Source organism: Nicotiana sylvestris, chromosome 3 (genome assembly GCF_000393655.2).
Source record: "Nicotiana sylvestris chromosome 3, ASM39365v2, whole genome shotgun sequence".
Lineage (NCBI taxonomy): Eukaryota > Viridiplantae > Streptophyta > Magnoliopsida > Solanales > Solanaceae > Nicotiana > Nicotiana sylvestris.
In genome coordinates, this window is record NC_091059.1 from 63,474,363 (window position 1) to 63,495,076 (window position 20,714).

Genomic DNA, 20,714 nt, shown 5'->3' on the forward strand with positions numbered 1-20,714 from the left:
GAGTTGGGACAGTGATGACAAAGAATTACAAATTGAAGAATTTACAAGTTTGGGCAAGAAGGGACAACAATTTAACTCCTTCTTCATTTTATTCTACCATTATGTTAGTATACTCATTTGTAATATCATCAGAGAGTATGTTATAAACTCTGTGATGATCATTGAATATTTGGTACTCTCCAGTTCTTATTTTTTACATGCATGCTAGTAGGTGAGGCTATTTTACGCCTCAATAGGATTAGTAAGATAAGGTTTAACCCGGTTTGTGTTACCTTGATCCTATGCCTTTGGAAATTATCCACACGGCTATGAGATTATATGCCCTCGTGAGACTTTGCAGGCAGCTGCACCATGAATCCTCTACATGAGGCTGCCATAGGCATTGTGAGGCGCAGAGGAGTGATTATATAGCCAAGACATATGGGTAACAATACCGGTGCTATTGTCCCCCTTATTTATACTTTTCCTAATTGTTGTATTTTTCTGTTCTTTTATTAATAAAAAACTTAGCCCTAGACGCTTGCCTAGCGGGTTGCCAAAAAAAAAAAAAATTAGTTAAAAAAATAAGATCAAAACAAAGACACGTCACACGTAGGTTGGAGAAAAGGGCAGAAAAGAAAAGAAAGGAAAAAAGGAAGAAAAATATAGACGGGGAAGTTAGGCAGTTGGAGCGGGCATTAAAGCGTCGTAAAGACCAAAAAGCGCAAAAATAGCGGGGGCTAATGTTAGAAATAGAATATAGGAGAAGGTAACAGCAACATTTAGCATCTTTTTCTGTTTACATTCTCCGTCGACAGGGGCCCCACAAAAAAAAATGGCTGGTAGGTCTCTGTGGCGCGCCACAAACAAGCTGCTAGTGGCCAGCACCGCCCTAGGTGGCGGAGCCGCCGCCGCCACAATTGCCAGCTCTGACGACCCAGCCATGGCCCTCAAGCTTTGCACAATTGTCCCTCTCCGCCTCTATCGCGATGCCGTCACCGCTGCCACCATTGCTTTCGGTACGCTTCTCATTCAATCCTCACAATTTCTCCTCTTTTTTTTCGTTTTCCGTCCTATGAAGCTTGTAGCCTTGGCTAGAAACATATAGCTTTATTTATATTATGAAAATTTCTCCTTGTACAATTAATGCTGGATCGTATGTGAGTTTCTGAAAATTTGAAGCCCTGTATGGACACGCAAGCTGATGGGTTGCGCTTCATCCTAAAGTTTAAGAACGTGTAACTCTTAATTTTTATTATTATCATGATGTTGGTGTGATCTTAGCGGCAAAATATGATTAAATTCGAGCTATTTTGTTTTTGTGGGTCCATAGTGCTTTGTCCCCCGCTAGTCGCTACTTTGGCCTAGTCATGAACAGAATTAAGAGTTTATTGGAAGCGTGTTTTTTGCAGAATTTGCTACTTCCGAGCCATTTGCTAATAGATAAAAGACAACTGGGGTGCACATTAGTTTCATAGCCTGTTGAATTTCTGTGGCTTTAATAACTTGCGAAGGACTGACTACAAAGAAAAAGACTTGCGAAGGACTGTCATTTCTTCACTTGCTCCCATTTATATATTTAAGGTTGTAAGAAGGACTCTGCAGTCTGTTCCATATGGCATGCGTTTCATTTGATTAAATGGTGTTTCTCTTATATGTGGATTCAACCCTTTCAGAATATACATGGAACCAGGATGTTAGGTCAATTAAATCAAGATTACAAAATTTGCTGCCATAAGAGGAATCGGGAGTATATGAAAGCACGAGATTGCACTTTTGAGGTTCCGTTTCATGCTAAAGTTTATCCAAGGTGCCCAGCTAAAGTTTCCAGGAATATTTGGAAATGGATCACATCTCTATATGGAGTGCACATTTCACTCATGATATAAGTTGGATTTGGATCAAATGAGATGATTCATGGCGCCCTATTGTGGGTAGAAGATCATTGAGTCAATTAATGTTTCTTTTTGTCGGTCAATAGTGTTACACTTATGGGGAGCAGGTGAAGTAAGTCATCTTTTAAGGAAACCTTGTGGAATAAGATGCATTTGGAGTTCCAGTTAATTTGGACATTAAATGATAATGATAACGCATACAATATGATAAAATAGGTAGGAATGAGAACAATAACATCAGAAGTGGTGGTAGTTGTGGCAAGAAGAACAATCAAATACATGCAATTTTATTATTTGCTAGTATTTTTTTTTTTAATGGTGGTGTTCAAGCTTGTGTTTCCATTGATTGATCCATTGAGTAGACTATTTGTTACGCCCCGAACTCGGGAGCGCGACCGGCGCTCAACCGAGTGAACCTGGCTGACCAAGCCTGTTAATTACTTTCTACCCAAGGTCACTCATGATTAAAGCGAATGCATTTTTCATCTATTAAACAATAGGGAGGTCATATAGACAATACCAATTCATTACCATTAGTTACTCTGTTTAACAAGTCTCAAAATACACGCATTTTCATGATTTGAAGTGGAACAAGTGATCAAAACATAACATAACTTGTTTGACTTTCCCAACACCAACATACAACCCACATTATGTCTACGGATCTAATAGATACAAAGGAGTACTATGATAGTGCCGGCAACAAGGCCCCAGCTATACCTCAAACACAATACACAAGGAACAAAAGATACATGATCCCGAAAAGAAGTGGGGCTCACCAAGTCAGTTGGGAAAAGGGTGTACTATTATCACCGATCAATGCCGCCTGCTGTGGAACCACCTGCATCCATAAAGATGCAACCCCCCGGCAAAAGGGACGTTAGTACCGTCGAATAGCACTAGTATGTATAGCTAAATACCCTCTTAATAGAATGAATAATAATACAAGGAGGAACAATCATAAGATCAATGGAAGCCTCAAACAATACCAAAACATCAAGTTAAGAACCACATAAGTTTCAAGTTGTTAGTTTGGTAGTTAAATAGTAGTAAATAACTCTAATCTCATATGTATTAGGAGTAGGACATGTATTATTTATATATGACTCATTGTATCATTGTCAATACATATGAATAATATTTTCTCCCGTGCTTTCTCACATGGTACACCAATGGTTTTGGGCTCCATGCTTAGCTGTAAGTGTTTGGTTTTCCTGAGAGTATCTCCATAACCACTTCATTAGTAGACTTTTGTTATGTGCAGCCAGATTTTTAATGCCTAGTCCACCTTGTATCTTAGGCATTGTGCATTTAGACCATTTTACAAGGTGGAATGTGTGTTCCTTATTGTTCCCTTCCCACAAAAAGTTCCTCCTGATTTTGTTGAGCTGTCTCAATACCTTGCTAGGCATGGGGAATAATGACATAGTGTATGTTGGAATGCTGTCTAGAGTGTTGTTAATCAAACTAAGTCTACGACCCATTGAGAGGTACTGCATCTGCCCGGAGGCTAGCCTTTTCTCAAACTTTTCAATCACACTGCCCCAACTGCAAGTAGCTCTAAACTTAGCACCCAATGGAAGTACCAGATATGTTGTTGGGAAGGAGCCAGTGTTGCAGCACAAAATTTCTGCTAACTTTGCCACATTGGGAACGTCATTGACAGGGTATATAACACTTTTGAGCATGTTGATATGAAGTCCAGATAAAGCTTCAAAGATTAGTAGGGTAATATTAAGGTAAAGCACTTGTCTTGATTCAGCCCCACAAAAAATTAAGGTATCATCAGCATACAAAAGGTGCGAGACATTGACTGAGTTTGCTGCTATGTTGCCAACATCAAAATCATTGATCCATTGTAGTTCCTTGGCTTTATCTAACATTTTGCTAAGACCTTCCATGGTTAGAATAAAGAGAAAGGGTGATAATGGATCACCTTGCCTTAGGCCTTTCTGAGGGGAGAAGAAGCCCACTGGACTCCTATTAACCAGCACCGAGTATTTAACTGTTGTGATGCTGAATTTGATCCATCTAATCCACCTGTCTCCAAATCCCATCTTCTTTAGCATAGCAATGAGGTATGACCAATTGAGTTGATCAAATGCCTTCTCTATATCTAGTTTGCATAGGATGCCTGGTTCCCCACTTTTCATCCTCCAATCTAGGACTTCATTTGCAATTAGGGCTGCATCAGTAATTTGTCTATTTTTTATGAAAGCATTCTGATGGTTAGAAACCAGCTTCCCCATGACTCTTTTTAGCCTCTCTGCCAAAACTTTGGCTGCAATCTTGTATACACTGCCAATTAAACTAATCGGTCTAAAATCCTTTAGTTCAATTGCTCCCTTTTTCTTTGGGATTAGAGCTATGAAAGAAGCATTTGTGCACCTTACCATGTAGCAGTGTTGATGGAAGTGATCAAGTGCATTCATTACATCAGTTTTAATGAACTCCCAAGCCTTCTGGAAGAATGCCATAGTGTAGCCGTCAGGACCAGGGGCTTTGTCTGGAGCACATGACTTAATTACTGCCAGGACCTCTTCCTCTTGAAATGCCAACTCAAGATCTGTTTTCTCCTCTTCTGAAATGCTTGCTAAACCTTCAAATTCAGCAAAAGGTCTCCAGCTCTCCTGTTCAGTGTATAGTTTCTCATAGAATTCCAGAATTTCCCTTTTGATAGTCTTTGTCTTCAATAATCTCTGGACCTACTTTGAGTTTTTCAATACAATTGTTCCTCCTATGAGAGTTAGCCATCTTTTGAAAAATATTTTGTGTTCCTGTCCCCTCCTTCAACCACAAACACTTGGATTTTTGCCTCCATGAGATCTCCTCGGCCTTTATCAGTTGCTGATATTCCTGTTGTAGAGCTAACATCTGTGATTTCTCTGCTGTGGAAAGTGGTCTACGTTCAGCAATTTGTTCAAGAGCAAAATGCTCGTCTAAGATTTTGTTCTTTCTCGCCTCTAGCTTGCCAAAAACCTCCTTGTTCCAGTGTGTGATGTCCTTTTTGAGATTCTTTAGCTTCTGAACAAGTATGAAATCTGGACTACCACTAATTATATAACTTTGCCACCAAGCCTTCACTTTGTCAAGAAACCCCTCAGCCTGAAGCCACATGTTTTCAAACTTGAAGTACGAGGGTGTTGCCTCCAGTCACCACTCTCGAGCAGAATAGGTCTATGATCAGAAATAACCTTTGGTAAGGCCACCTGCTTAACAATTTTGAAGCTGTCATTCCATTCTGTTGAAATCAAAAATCTGTTTATCCTTGATGCTTGTATGTGATTCTCTTCCCTGGACCAAGTATACTGAGCACCATGTAATGGCAAGTCAATGATACATAAGTCTTGGATCAATTCTGAGAAGTCTTTCATTGCTTTTGTTCTTCTTACACAATTGAGCCTCTCACTTTCAAACCTGCATACATTGAAATCACCCCCAATACCTAATGACTATCCCAGATTCCCCTTATTCCAGCAATTTCATGCCATAATTCTTCTCTCTTAGGACTGGTATGAGGGCCATATATGCCAGTGAAGCACCATCTGAAGTCCTCCTGAAGGGACTCCATCATACATGAGATGGAGAATGTACTAGAGGTGTGCATTCGATTTATCGATTCGATTTTGACCCTTATCGATAATTACTTATCGATTATCGATTTGTACATATGCTTATCATTATCGTTTCAATAAGGTTTTGATTTTTTCGATTTCGATTTATCGATTTTGGGGGCTTATCGATTCGGTTATCGATTACATCAATAAGAAAATTTGCGGGATTCCACGGAAAGTATTCGCTATAAACACGCCTAACTAATATGGACAAAAAGAAGCTAAAATAAGACGAACACCGTTTATAACATAAAAATTGTGTCAACAAGCACATGTAACAAAACTAAAGTAAGAGATCAAATGTATGCCACCAATACTCCAACGGTATAAAAAAACAAAACAAAACAAAATACATCATCAAGGCTAATTCTGTTTTCCATTAATTTGAACTTCGTTCCCTTGAACTTTAAATATGATCATTCCTTAAATGTGGTAGAGGAAATAATAGGGTTAGGGACTTAGGGTAAAGGAAAGGGTATTATAGAATAAGAGTAATTTTTTTTTGTCTTTTTAGTATATCTTATCGGTTTATCGATAAACCGATAATCGAAGAGGACAAAATCGAAATCGATAACTCTATAAGGAAAATTTCGAAATCGAAATCGAAATCGATAAATCGATAAACCGATAACAAATAATCGATTCGATTTATCGATAAACCGATTTCGAATGCACACCCCTAGAATGTACCCACCTGGATATCCATACATTGCCACTGCCTTTTGTCCCACAACACTATAATTCCCCCCTTTGTGCCACAAGACTTTAGTTAAGCCCAACCAATCCACCTGTTTCCCCATATCTGATGCAAGGGATTAGCTGACCATTCTTCTATTTTGGCTTCTTGTAAACATACTAAGTCGGCCTTCCATATGTGTAAAAGAGATTTGAGTGTACTCCTTTTATTGTTGTCATTCAGACCCCCGATATTCCAACTCAAAATTTTTACTTTTATCCTGAGAAGGATTTGTAGTACCTGCCCCTACTTCCATTTGCCTGTTTTCCTTTCCCGTCATAATTGATCCCACATATTAATCTTTTTCGTTCCACCTCCCCTTTGCTTTTGAAATCTTTTCCTGACTTATGGCATGGCTTCTGCTGCTCCATTCGCAAAATTATGTCAAGCAATTCATGCTCAAACCCAGTAACATTAACCCCAAAAACCTTGCATGCTTTGACCATAGTGAACTTTGACCACTTGGACTGCTCAATTAGAGTTGGGGTATGTACCAACTACTTTGAAGAATTCTCATTGTACCAAGGAAGAGGGAGAGCCTCACTCAGAGCAAGTAGAGAATTCGGTATCTGAGCTACTGACCTGAGAAGGTTCCATCCTTAGAATTGGTTGGCAAGGAAGATAGAGAGGAAATTTGACTGATTCTGCTTCATCGTCGGCCTCAGAAGAGCTGTATTGAACTGTTTGCGATGTTGAGGGGAAGGAAGAACGAGAGACGATGGTCTGAGTCTCAGGCCCCACTATTTCAACGTTAGCTTCCTCTGATAGAGCACTAAATCTATTGGATCTTGGGTTGGGTAATGTTCTAGTGACCTTCCAGATTTTTTTCCCTTGTTTTTGCTTTTTCTTATTGGACTGGGCCTTACCCTTTGGGCCTTTTTTATGATAAGTGTTATCCAATTTCTGAACTTCCCAAGTCTTGTTCTTTTCAGGCCACAAACGTATTCCTTTAGTGACTGAATTTGAAGGTCCAACACGTGTTGTAGAATTTGAATTTGAGGGCACCACGTGACCACCCACGTGGGTACACACTAATGGAATTCCACTGTTCGAGGGAGGCATCATCTTTTTCAGAGGACCACCGGAGTTGACATTTCTGATCGGTCTAGGTTTAGTGGAAAAGTCCTCCATGATGGAAATTTCAAAGCACCAGTCATCCACCGTCAAGTCTATTGTCGCTGGCAGGGCAGAGATCGAGTCGTTGATGCAAATCCGAGCCCAATAAAGATGAGATTTGTTTTTGTTGTCATCATCAATACCAATATAGCCACCACATGAGTTCCCAATAGTTCTGAAAGTAACAATCGACCAAGCATGAAGTGGTATCCCAAATGCTTTAACCCATCTGTTCTCTGAATTTCGGGCAGCTATTTTCGATCCTGATACCAGAGTCCACCAATCGAGTGACAGTTTCCTACCATTCCAAAACCATTCACCATTTTTTATCCGAACTGCTTCTTGCCTTGAGGGGAAGTCGAATAAAAACTGATTATGGTTGATGGGTGTGATTTTGAGGCCAGTACTGATTTTCCACCGGGTAACAAACCATTTCTGTATCACCTCTGTGCTTGGGCTGTTGTTGAAAGAGTCATTAAAGCACCCAATCAGGCACTTAGAGAGAAACTCCGAGCTTTCATGAACTGCATTTTCACCTTCCTCCGGCCATTGACGGATTCTTGCAGCAGTGATGTATGATTTGAGTTGTGGATTAGCAAGCTGGAATTTTGGGTAAAACGGCTTCCCTAGGAAACGTTGTATTTTTCCGGTGATATCTCCCCAGCCCCTGTTGTAATCATTTTCTGGGATTATCACTGCAGATCTTTTGGCCCCCAACCAGCTTTCTATTCGTACATAACGTCCATAGCTGTTGAAGTTTTGAAAAACTCTGTATGAATATACTTGTATTTTTCTCCCCCACCTTCTTCATCGATCTCCCTTTCCCTGTGAAGCTTCCAAGAGTGCTTCACACACCCAACGCAAATTTTCCTCATCTATTTTGATACGACTAGTAAATCTGGCGCTGCGTTCGATCAATAGGAACCATTTATCAAGATCTTCACTAATAGTTATCAACCCAAAGGATTTATCTCCGGAAATAAAGAAAGTTTTCTCTCCCATGGCTATCAAGATGTGTGGGAGTCATCGGAGAATGTTGCCGGGGAGAGAAAGGAGAGAGAGAGGGTTTTGAGTTGTTGCACTTTTCCCAAGAGAGCATTTTTTGTCTTTTAGTTGCATTGAATTTCTTTTTTTTTTTGTTTTTTGTTTTTTTAGCTCTATTTTTTATTAGCCGAATCCCCGCATCCGTATCCATATCCAGATCCACTCCTGAATCTTAAAATTTAGATTTTGCCGAATCCGATACTCGGATCCGTCCTCGTATCGGATACCCGCACCCGAGTCTGAGCAACTTAGCTTGTAACACATGTCTCCTTTGTGATTCCGAATATTACATACAACTCTGCTATCATGTGACCATAAGGTCACGGGTTAGAGCCGTGGAAATAGTCTCTTGCAAAAATGCAGGATAAGGTTGCGTACAATAGACCCTTGTGGTCCGGTCCTTTCTGCGCGGGAGCTTAGTGCACCAGACTGCCTTTTTTTTTTAAAGTTATACTGTGATAAAAAACGGATAAGTTTTCCACCAAAAACGGATTTAGTTTTCCACAAGGGTCTATTGTACCAAGTGAGGTGCATAAAAGATGATGACGGCAAAGTTTTGATGGGAGATGACCAGATTAAGAGGAGGTGGCAGACCTACTTTCATAAACTTCTAAGTGAAGAAGGGGATCAGGATATTATACTTGGGGAATCGAGGAATGCCGACAGTCACCATGAAGTAAGTAATTGTAGGGACATTGAGATCGATGAAGTCATGGAGGCAATGCGTAAGATGAGAAGGGGCAGAGCTACCGGGCCAGACGAAATTCCGGTTGAACTGTGGAGGTGTGTGGGTAGAGCAGGCTTGGAATGGCTTACTGCATTGTTTAGTGTTATATTCAAGACTAATAGAATGCCTGAAGAGTGGAGGTGGAGTACAATGGTCCCGTTGTATAAGAACAAAGGTGATGTCCAGAGCTGTAACAACTATAGGGGCATCAAATTACTAAGTCATACCATGAAAGTTTGGGAGAGAGTGGTAGAAATGAGAGTGCGAAGGACGGTGTCTATTTCAGACAACCAGTTCGGGTTCATGCCGGGACGATCTACCACAGAAGCTATCCACCTTATTAGGAGGATGGTGGAACAGTACAGAGATAAGAAGAAGGATCTCCACATGGTGTTTATTGATCTGGAGAAAGCGTACGATAAGGTTCCTAGGAAGGTCTTATGGAGCTGCTTAGAGGATAAAGGGGTCCCGAGTAACTATATTAGGGTGATTAAAGACATGTATGATGGAGCTAAGACTCGGGTTAGGACAGTAGGAGGCGACTCTGAACACTTTCCAGTTATTACGGGGTTGCACCAAGGGTCTGCGCTCAGCCCATTCCTATTTGCCCTGGTGATGGATGCACTGACTCATCATATTCAAGGGGAGGTTCCATGGTGCATGCTATTTGCTGATGACATTATTCTAATTGACGAGACAAGAGGCGGCGTCAACGAGAGGCTAGAGATTTGGAGACATGCTCTTGAGTCTAAAGGTTTCAAGTTGAGTAGGACGAAGACGGAATACCTCGAGTGCAAATTTGGAGTTGAGCCGACGGAAGCGGGAGTTGAAGTGAGGCTTGACTCTCAAGTCATTCCCAAGAAAGGTAGTTTCAAGTACCTTGGATCGGTTATTCAGGGGATCGGGGAGATTGACGAGGATGTCACACACCGTATAGGGGTGGGGTGGATGAAGTGGAGGTTAGCGTCGGGAGTCTTGTGTGACAAGAAAGTGCCACCGTTACTAAAAGGTAAGTTTTATAGAGCAGTGGTTAGGCCTGCCATGTTGTATGGAACTGAATGTTGGCCGGTAAAGAACTCACACACCCAGAAGATGAAAGTAGCAGAGATGAGGATGTTGAGGTGGATGTGCGGGCATACAAGGATGGATAAGATTAGGAATGAAGATATTCGAGAGAAGGTGGGTGTGGCCCCCATGGAGGACAAGATGCGGGAAGTAAGACTCAGATGGTTTGGGCACATTCAGAGGAGGAGCACTGATGCACCGGTGAGGAGGTGTGAGCGACTGGCTGTAGTGGGCACGCGGAGAGGTAGAGGGAGACCTAAGAAGTATTGGGGAGAGGTGATCAGACAGGACATGGCGCGACTTAGGATTACTGAGGACATGACCCTTGATAGGGAATTATGGAGGTCGAGCATTAAGGTTGTAGGTTAGGGGAGAGTGTGAATATTTCTACAGCACAATAGAGGGAGACTATCTAGTTAGGAGTTAGACTAGGAATGTCATTGGTCGTCTATTGATGCAGGGCTGTACCTTCTAGTTGTACTATACCAGCCATCTATTTCGTATTTCGTATTTCGTATTTCATATTTCATATCTCTTATATATTGTTGTTATTTTTATTACGCATTTTTATGGTACTAATATATCATCTCCTATTGCTTTTTTGAGCCGAGGGTCTCCTGGAAACAGCCTCTCTACCCTTCGGGGTAGGGGTAAGGTCTGCGTACATATTACCCTCCCCAGACCCCACTTGTGGGATTATACTGGGTCGTTGTTGTTGTTGTTGTTGTTGTTGTCTATTTCATGTATCAAGATTACTTTATTAGGCTGATATCATATCATTCTATGCATATATTTAGTCCTCTTATGCCACTAAACTTTTCTATTACTCCCCCTGATTCACTTTGCTTGGTTATGGTTCGGAGTGCGAGGGTCAAAGTACTTTATTTTCGATGTGAATTAAATTATTCAAGTTTTTAAAAATAAAATTACACATTTTAAAACTAAAGAAAAAGTACCATAAGTCGGAGTGGTTAATAATCCAAAATGTTAGAAAAATACTTAAGAAAAGCATAGTCTAAGAAGAATCTCTTTGACTCTCCAAATAGTATATGTGTCAAACAAAGCGGAACAAAGAGAGTATATTCTTAAATAATAGCAATGAGAAAAATAGATTAAAAAAAAAAAGAAAAGTAGAAAGAAATACAAAATAATTTCATTCAAAAGAGAAAAGTGCAGAAGAAATAAGAAATAAACCTATTGCTTTTCTCTTTCTTGTCTATTTTATTTTGCAAATTTTAATAGTTTTGTTATTTATTTATCTTTTTAGTAATGCAAAATCATCCGAAGAAGTTGAATGGAGAATGGTTGGGTTAAATTCATGATCCAATAAAATATGATAATGTAGTTTTGCACGCCAAAGAATAATATTTAAGTATAAGGAACAAATTTGTCCATTTATATGTCAAATTGTAGTTTGGGTACACAAAATCTGAAAGAAGAATTGTTTTTTTTATGAGTAAAAAGTTTCATTGATTGGCGTCAAGAAGATGCAAAGTAGTAGAAAAGAGGTTACAAAAGATATTAAGTTAGCTCCAAAACATAATTGGCTATTGTAAGGCCAGGGAGCTAATAAAGTGCCTCTCGGGGAATCTACAGGAGATGTTATGCCAGCAAAAAAGTTACAAGAGACATCTAGCCTAATAGAGTGATTAGGATTTAATAAACACATAAGAACATTTTCTGTTCCTTTCTGTCCATAGACACCAACAAATACTAGCAGGGATCATTTTTCAAATGTTCTTGATGGCTTTACCAACTTTCCAACAGCTCCAATGTTCAAAGGCTATAATGCTTGTGGCATGACCCTACTAACTCCAAAAATAAATAGAAACATGTTCCACAAATCAGCTGCAACTGCACAATGCAGAAACATGTGATTGTTGGTTTCTATACTCTAAAGACACATATAAAATCTATTCACAACCTGTGCTTCTTTTACTGAGATTATTTTGTTGTCCATATTAACTTCCGTGGCCAGCAGTCCATTTTATTTTGTGCACAAAAAGATGCATATCCAGCTTTGACCGAGTATCTCCCATCTTTGGAGTTGCCCCATTTTACTTGTCCATTGCCTGAGGATTGATAACACAGCTTTCCAGTTTAGAGAGAAGGTTAAGTAGTTCTTCAAACGCCCAAAGTTGTTTATTTCTCCTGAAAAGTACGTTCCGGGTGCTACCTTCTCTATCTTGGGGAATAGAGGAATCAGGATCACAAGAAAATCGGAACAGGTTAGGATGATCATCCTTTAGCTTACAGCTACCGATCCATTTCCAAGTTCAAAGTGAGAAATTTTGGAAGAAATCTCCCCAAAGTCTGCATATTCCCTTCCAAAGGCCAACTCCATATGGGGCTCTCCATAACTTGGTACACCAGTGATTCTAAATAGCATCTTTAGTGTTGACTACCTCTTTCCATAGGACTTGATCCCTTGCGTATACCTCCACAGCAATTTCATTAATAGTGCTTTGTCATACATTGCCAAATTTTTAGTGCCCAAGGCCCCATAAATTTTTGGCCTTGCTTAGACCAATTCCCTAGATGAAATTTATGCTCCTTGCTGTTACCTTCCCACAGTAAGGATCTTCTGAACCTATCAATCTGCTTCAGGACCTTGTTTGGAATGGGAAATAGAGTTGTATGTTGTAATGCTGTCCAGGACACTATTTATCGGTGTAAGCACCCCCCCCCCCACACACACCCAAAAAAAAAACCCCAACCCCCAAACCGGAGAGAGATATTGCATTTGCCAAGTAACTATCTTTTTTCAAATTTCTCAATCACACCATTCCAGATAGCAGCAGCTCAGTAGTTAGCACCTAATTGGCCAGATAAGTCGTTGGGAAGGAGTCAATAAAGCAGCAAAAGTTTTTCAGCCAACTCCTACGTAACATTTGAAACATGGAATAGGCCTGCGCGTGAGGGGGCGTGTTGAAGACATAATTAATAGATAGATGTGTGCTCTCTCTAATAGCTTAACCTTTTTGATGAGATGGTTATACACTTCAAGTTCCCATCCCACAACCGACGTGGAACAAACTCAATAAAAAGTAATACCTTCTCCTTTCTGCCTTGTTTCTAACAGATTGAAAAAGTTGACAAGGAGGGGAACCAAACTCCTCTTTGTCTTTATTTACTCTTTTGCTTCACTTAATCACCTCCTTGTATTTTCTTACAAACAAGAGGGGTCTACTGCTTCACTTTACTTTTAATTTTTGCAACCCCTCCTCTTCTCTTAACCGAACACAGAAAAAGTCCATATTAGCTAAGCAGAGAATGAAGGTATTCCTAGCTGACATATTGTTTGAAATTTACGTGATCCTTTTTCACATACCCAAGTCTGAGCTCAAAGCGCTCTACAGATAGAGGAAAAACATAATGTGAACACTTTCGGTCTCATACTCATGCTATTTTCTATATGCTTTTCGGCAGAAATTTTTAACCAAAGAATTAGTTCATCTCATCTTATTGTTGTACTTGCTTTTTTGAAAAATCTCATGACTAAGTTTTCGTATGCTTGATTGGTAGGGAACTCATTTTTGTGTTTCCGGTATGTAGGCTTTAAGTCTATTCTGTCAAACATGGTGAATAAACCCTTAGTTACAGCAGGGAGGGAATAGTGGGAACAAAGGGTAAGGTCTATAGATGATGGCTTTTGTGTAAGTAATACATAAAAATTATTTGGGTGTATTTTAGATGATCAAAATGGTTGCTTGTATTGAGTTATACATCCTTGGAGTAAATTGTCCGTTTCATATTTAACAGCTTAACATGCATGATTTAGTAGGTTCATGAAGCGTTATTGAAGGCTTGATTGTCATGTATGTTGTACCTTCATATGCTTTCCTTGCATATAAGTTAAGGGTTGGTTTTAGACATTTGAGCAAATTAATGACAGAGCATTTTTGGTGCTCATGAGGGATGAAAATACTAAAATGCATCTTGAAGAAACTTGACTGGGATTGTGGCTTTTATTAACCATCATCTTACTTCGATCATTATTATGTAGCGCTCTTAGTTGAAAGTTCAGTGTTTCATTCGGAATGTCAAGTAATGAAGCTATGAGTTAGCAGTGCACATGCAGACTCATTCTGTATTTTAGCTGTTTTCTGTTAAGACCTACCTGACAGTTAGACAGTTTGGATATACATGCTATGAGCTTTGTTGGAGAATTTCGTTGCCTTTTCCTTTAACCTCGTTAACTTGCTATCATAAAGCTACAGGGGGGATGAATTTTTTTGCATTCTTTTTTGGCTTTGTGGGGTGATTATCTTTCAATATAAGCTATTGTAAGATTTTCAGGTCGCTGATGAGATCTTATGAAATAAACACGTGTACACATAATCATTGCTACCCCTTCATGTGATATTAGGATAAGCTTGATAGTTAAAAAGGTCTGCTTTAGGCATTTTTTAAGGGGAATTACTTTTCGATATACTAAGATATGATCCAATTGTGACTTTTTGTTAGATTATGAATATTCACTCTGGGGACTGCCAGAAGGTAGCGCAGAGAGAGCAAAAGTCAAACATGAAGTTCACATGAGGGGTGCACTCAGGCTCGAAGAACTTTGTTTCAGAAATGGTGGAATTTACATTAAGCTTGGTCAACATTTAGGACAGCTGGTATGCTACTTCTCTCCTTAGGTTATTGTATAGATAACTGTATCATATTTATATTTATTCTGAGGCACTAGAGGCCTTGGGCTTATCCAACTTGACCTTTGGTTTTCTCAGGAATACTTAGTACCAGAAGAGTACGTTCGTATAATGAGGGAATCCATGTTAAATAGATGTCCTCATTCATCTTTTGATCAAGTGCGTGAAGTTGTCAAAAAAGAGCTTGGAGGTGCACCTGACGAAGTATGTTTTAACTGTTAATTTATCAAATTCTCCTCAAAACGGATGTTATGGTTTAATCTGCCAGCACAGTGAATCTGATATTTGGTGAACAAATGGCTTATAAATTCTTGGACTTCGTTGCTTTATTGTGCACTCAACTAAGTTAAAACTTTTGCCTACAGATCTTTGATGAATTTGATCCGGTTCCAATAGCAAGTGCTTCTCTTGCTCAAGTTCATGTTGCTCGAACGCATGAAGGGCAAAAAGTTGCTGTCAAGGTCCTAAATGTTAATGTTGTTATAAATTGGAGTGGAGAATTTTCAAAACTTTTAGGGATCTCATTTCGCTAATTTCAGGTTCAGCACACACACATGACAGATACTGCTGCTGCAGATTATGCAACTGTGGAGTTGATAGTAAACACATTGCATCGATATTTTCCTTCCTTTGATTACAGGTTATAAATATTCTACTTTTTACTAAGTTTCATGTAACTCCTAATACGATTTGTTCCAGGGGAGAGTATTTTTTTGATAACCGAGAAATCTCACGAAACACTGGCACACGGTTTGTAACTTGGTGGATAATGGGCCCACCCCTTCACTTTTCGCATGGAGAGTATTAAGCACTTAGGATCATGTATATCGATCAATCAATAGCAATCAACTATTCCTCAACCCCAACTACTCCATACCTTTATAGGGTATCTCTTTTTGATAAGATAAGTAAAGATTATTAAGGCTAGTACCAAGATGGTACTGCAAAAACAACTTTACAACAGTACAAAATCACCATATAGCAATTAAGTGCACTCATCTCAATGAATCTAAAAAGTCTATGAACATCAGAGAAGTCTTCTACTGTCCTCTCCTTACACCATTGAAACAGATTTTCTAAACAATTATACTCTACAACTGCTATATGTTTCCTCTCTCCATCAAAATACCTCCTATAGTTTATCATTTGAACCACATGTTTTTGTAACCTTTAAGAAAGTGGACCTTGGGCCTAATTCAACCTCAAAGGCTAGCTCGTGAGGTGAAGATCATCCAAGATTTATAAAGAGACAACAGCCCATTCCCTTAACCAATTTGAGGTAGTCCAACAATTGAGCATTGAACTTTTGGAGTGTGGAAAACATAATATGAGGGTCCAACGTTTGGGAGACCAAGCATAGGAATGGGTCTGTCTTTGATTCCATGTTATGAAAATGCTCATGAGATAGCCTTTGGGAAGCAGGCATCGACCCTACTTTATGACTATTTGGACTATAACAGTTTCAGATCATCCAAACCATTTAAGAAGACAACAGCCGTTCCCTTAACCTATGTGAGACAACTTAACACCTTTTGACACGCCCAGTGTTGAACATCAGAGCGTTGACAACATAGCATAGGGGCGTAATCAGGTAAACCGCAGATAGGATTCTCTGCCTCTGATAGGATGTTAAGAAAATAGACTTTGGGCCTAACTCAACCTAAAAAAACTTATTCATAAAGCAAGGATTGCCCAAGCCCAATGCCATATAAAGAGACACCATCTTATTCTCTCATTCGATGCAGAACAGTCTAATAATCTTCACATTTTTCATGACAACCTTTTACTTAGATATAATTCCACGACCGTAACAAAGGCAATTTGTCTGTCAACGATGTATGAAGGTCTGTAAACTTGTTCTCAAGGTTTGTATTGGGCAATTGATCAAAAGCATCTTCATCTCTCTTTTATCTCATTATTTCTTTCTCAGAACTTGGTGATATAAAATCACTTGGTTTAGTTATGTTCTTTGTCCTTCTACTCTCTTAATTGTGTTAGCTTATACATTTCACACTTTCCATTTTCTGTTCATAATATGGAATAAAACGTTTCACACTTACTTTGGGACTCGTGAAACGCCTCTTTAGCTTCTATCTTTGTTCTTTTTTTTTTTTTTTTTGATAATGGTAACAAATTTTATAAATGAGTAATATTTACAAGAGATTGTGTGAGCCACAATCAGACCCCAAAAGATCTGAGACTGCCTAGCCTATTCTGTCCGATTACATTTCTTCTAGCAAATGTAGTAAAGAATGTACATCCTCCCTATAGCTCTCTTTGCACCAAAAATGAAATAACAAAAAACAATTAAGCTTAATTTTCTGGTAAGAGCTAGGCCTATCTTCAAAAACTCTGGCATTCCTTTCCTTCCATATGACCCACCAGATACAGGCAGGGACTACTTTCCACCATTTCTTCTGTTTAATATTTGCCCTCCATTGTTCCAGCTACTGAGAAGAGATGTAGTGTTATTGGGCATTGTCCAGGTGATTCCATCCAAATTAAGATAGCAATGCCAAAGTTGAGTAGTGACTGGACAGTGTATAAAGAGATGGAAAACTGACTCCCCATCTTTGCCACATAGACTACACCTAGCATGTAGCTGAATTCCTCTCCTAATAAGATTATCCTGAGTTAGAACAGCTTCCCTTGCTACTAACCATGTGAAGCATAAGACTTTTGTGGCACCCTGACCCGCCAAATTTGTTCCCATGGCCATCCTTGAGTAGGATTAGGAGTATTGTTGATGAAATGATAAGCAGATTTCACTGAAAAGGCTCCTGATTTGTGACCCTTCCACATCAAAGCATCTTCCTCTTCTGTGAGACCTTGGAAGGCTTCTAAGGTCTCCCAGAAATCTGCCACACTTTGCAACTCCCAGTCATTTAAGTTCCTTCTGAAAACAATGTTCCACCCATGTGTGGATTTTGCTTCTGCTACTGAAATTCTTGGATTCGCAGCAATGTTATATAAGTCTGGAAACTGATCTTTCAGAGGAGTGTGCCCAAACCATGTGTCACACCAGAAGAGAACTCTTCTTCCATTTCCAACCTTGATACTAGAATGATTAGCAATGAACCTTCATTGTCCCCTGATTGTTTTCCATACACCAACTCCATGTGGGGATGATACTGGTTTGGTGCACCAAGGTCCTCCATGGCCATACTTCTATTGTATCACCCTTCTCTTTGTTCTCCTGTATTCTTCAAATGCTTCTCCATCTTTTGCTATTGGTAAGTTTCTATACCACTCTTTTTTCACTTTAATAATCTTTGCACGTTCTCATCCTACCACCATGATTCTAGTCATGAAGCCCTCGGACTAACTTGTTACTTTTTTAATGTAACATGTCATTGCCTTCCACACGCTATTTGCGTTAGCTTCTAAGCCTCGTGCTCTCCCCTTCAATTGCTTGTCCTTAAATGCTTTTGGTTTATGCCTTCTAGTGTCCACTAAATTGTGGTTGAATGTAACTCCCCTTTTTCCTCTCTAGTTTTTTACTTCACATAGAGGATTGCCAGTCTGTGTTAGGTGATTACAGCTTCTCCTGGAATACCCTTGCAGTTTTTACTTGTGGCCCTTCTACTTTTTCTTGTAAGAATGAAGTTTGTCTGGCTGTTGCTGGCTATGGCTATCAACTCTTAAATGTGATCAAGTGTGATCCCCTGTAGTTAAAGTAGGTGGTACCTAAACTTAAATCATAAATTAAGTTAAACTCTAAAATAGGCTTTCATTTTCCATTCCTAGCACCATAACTACATTCCCATGTATTTATCCAAAGCCATCACTATATTTACCCGCTTGTCCATTCTGATTCCTCAATAAAGACCTATTTGGTCATTCAGATCCGTTAGACCAGGATATCTGTATCTTTTTCAGATTTTACTTTAAGTTGCCTCATTGAATCTTATTTGCAGAATAATAATTATGTCTTGTCTCTTATCTGCATAGTAGTCTTCACGAGATAATCCTATTCTGTTTACTGCTGCAACTTTATTCTTATGTTTTCGTTTTACAATTATTCTCATCCTTTTCTGTTTTTATACCACATAATACCACAAATTGGAAACCGTATTGTAGATCTCTCTAGCCTTTTCCCTTTTGTCTCTTGTAGACATGCAGTATTAACTCTTCTCTTAAAGATATCCACCAAGTCTATTGACTTCTTTGTCAACGAGCCTAGGTTTCCACCTATCTGAATTTGACTCTTTTATATATACATATATATTGTGTACACCAATATCCAACTACTTCCTTTGCACGATATATTATACTGTTTGGTTTTGCCTTCGTATGCATAAAAAAATATATAGTATGTTGCATTAATCAGATTAATGCTTCAAAGTAAAAACTAAACCCTTAATTCAAAAGGAGTTGAAGGACACTCATGATGCAATGCCTAGTTTGTTTTGTTTGACTATGATCTGCGGTTGTTTCTGACCAAGCTTCCTTGAGGAATGCAGGTGGTTGGTTGCTGAAGTTCGTGAAAGTATACCTAAGGTAGCTGCTGAAACTTAGTCAAATCTTCCTAGTATCAATTTGACTGTTCTCCATTTCTCTTATTCATGACGGGTGCTAAATTCTGTGAGCACTGCATGTTTTAGGATAGACTTTTATTAAGTTTCCAACTTTTCTTGCGCCTTTTAGCTCCTTTGATCTTGACGTCTTCTAAACCTGCATCTTGAGAAAACATTGAGAATTCTTGTCCCCGTGTACTGGAGTCTTTTTGTTTCCTGAACATTTTTGGTGGTCATTAATTCCTATATACATACGATTGCTCCTTTTCAAAGTCAAAGATTTTAATATTTGTGTATACAATTTGCACACGGGGTTTCCCCTTCTCCTGAAATTATGGAGAAAGTATGCTCCTAGCGCAAGTTGGTACCAGCTGGTGCTCTGATTTTGGTACTGTTTAATTTCTCTAGTGTTTCCTGTAAAATGGAAATTTTCTTTGGTAGGTCCCTTAAGAAAATTAAAAAAATTGGATAAATTTTGAAAATAATTGGGAAAAGAGTTCGTGGAAATGTGTTTGAATATTTGTAGCTTCTTTGAAGATTTGTGATTTTTTTTTTTTTTTTTGGCAATCCGCTAGGCAAGCGCCTAGGGCTAGTTTTTTATTAACAAGAGAAAAGAAAAATACAACAATTAGGAAGATTTGTGATTGTTTTGTCCGTAAGTTTTTTTTTTTTTTTTTTTTTTTTGGAAAAAAATCTTTGGGGAACACTCTCAAAGCAGAACTTTTTTTTGCTTTGATTAGTTACTTTCAAATCACAACTTCAAAAAACGGTTTCAATAAAGTCTTTTGCTAAATAAGCTTCTGAAAACTTATTTGATGCACTTCTCTAATGTATGTACTACATTATTTAAACATCATAGGAAACTCAGATAGTACTCTTTATCTTTAAGTATCAATTTTGAAATGCTTGGAGTCAACATTCTGAAAGCAGGCATAATCCCTGAAATAGCCAGACGCATGACGATCTATACAAAACATATTAGCAGTTAATAACAATTATTACAATTTTGTAAGCTGAGGCTTGAGAATGCAAGTCAATATTTGCTGCAGATATGGATTTTTAATGTTTTTGAAAAATTACTTTGTGTTTCTTTAAGATATTACAGAAAAATTAATCGAAGGTGTGTTACTGTTATTCCCTTAAAGTTGTCAGAGAACATTCATTTGCATGTTTAAATGTTATAACTATATGAGACTTCATTCTCATGTTATGAGGTCTTGAACTATAGTAGGACCAAGCTGATGCTGTACATTTCTAAGTATCACCTGTTTGATGCAAAATTTAATGTGTTCATGGATTAGTTGATCATACGTTGTTGTTGAAAGGAAAAGCTGCAGCAACATGTAGAATTGTTCTGATGGTACAT

The 20,714-nt window shown here is 38.8% G+C and overlaps 1 protein-coding gene across 1 annotated transcript in view; it reads left to right on the forward strand.

Annotated features, from left to right (window-relative positions):
• The first annotated feature begins 723 nt into the window (after window positions 1-723).
• The window catches only part of LOC104245376 (putative ABC1 protein At2g40090), a 30,777-nt gene continuing 10,786 nt past the window's right edge, over window positions 724-20,714 (forward strand). The window contains exons 1-6 of the mRNA XM_070170797.1: window positions 724-998; window positions 14,644-14,798; window positions 14,910-15,035; window positions 15,197-15,292; window positions 15,371-15,471; window positions 19,295-19,331. Coding sequence (XP_070026898.1) covers window positions 815-998; window positions 14,644-14,798; window positions 14,910-15,035; window positions 15,197-15,292; window positions 15,371-15,471; window positions 19,295-19,331 — 699 coding nt within the window. The 5' untranslated portion in view covers window positions 724-814. The remainder of the gene's footprint in view (window positions 999-14,643; window positions 14,799-14,909; window positions 15,036-15,196; window positions 15,293-15,370; window positions 15,472-19,294; window positions 19,332-20,714) is intronic.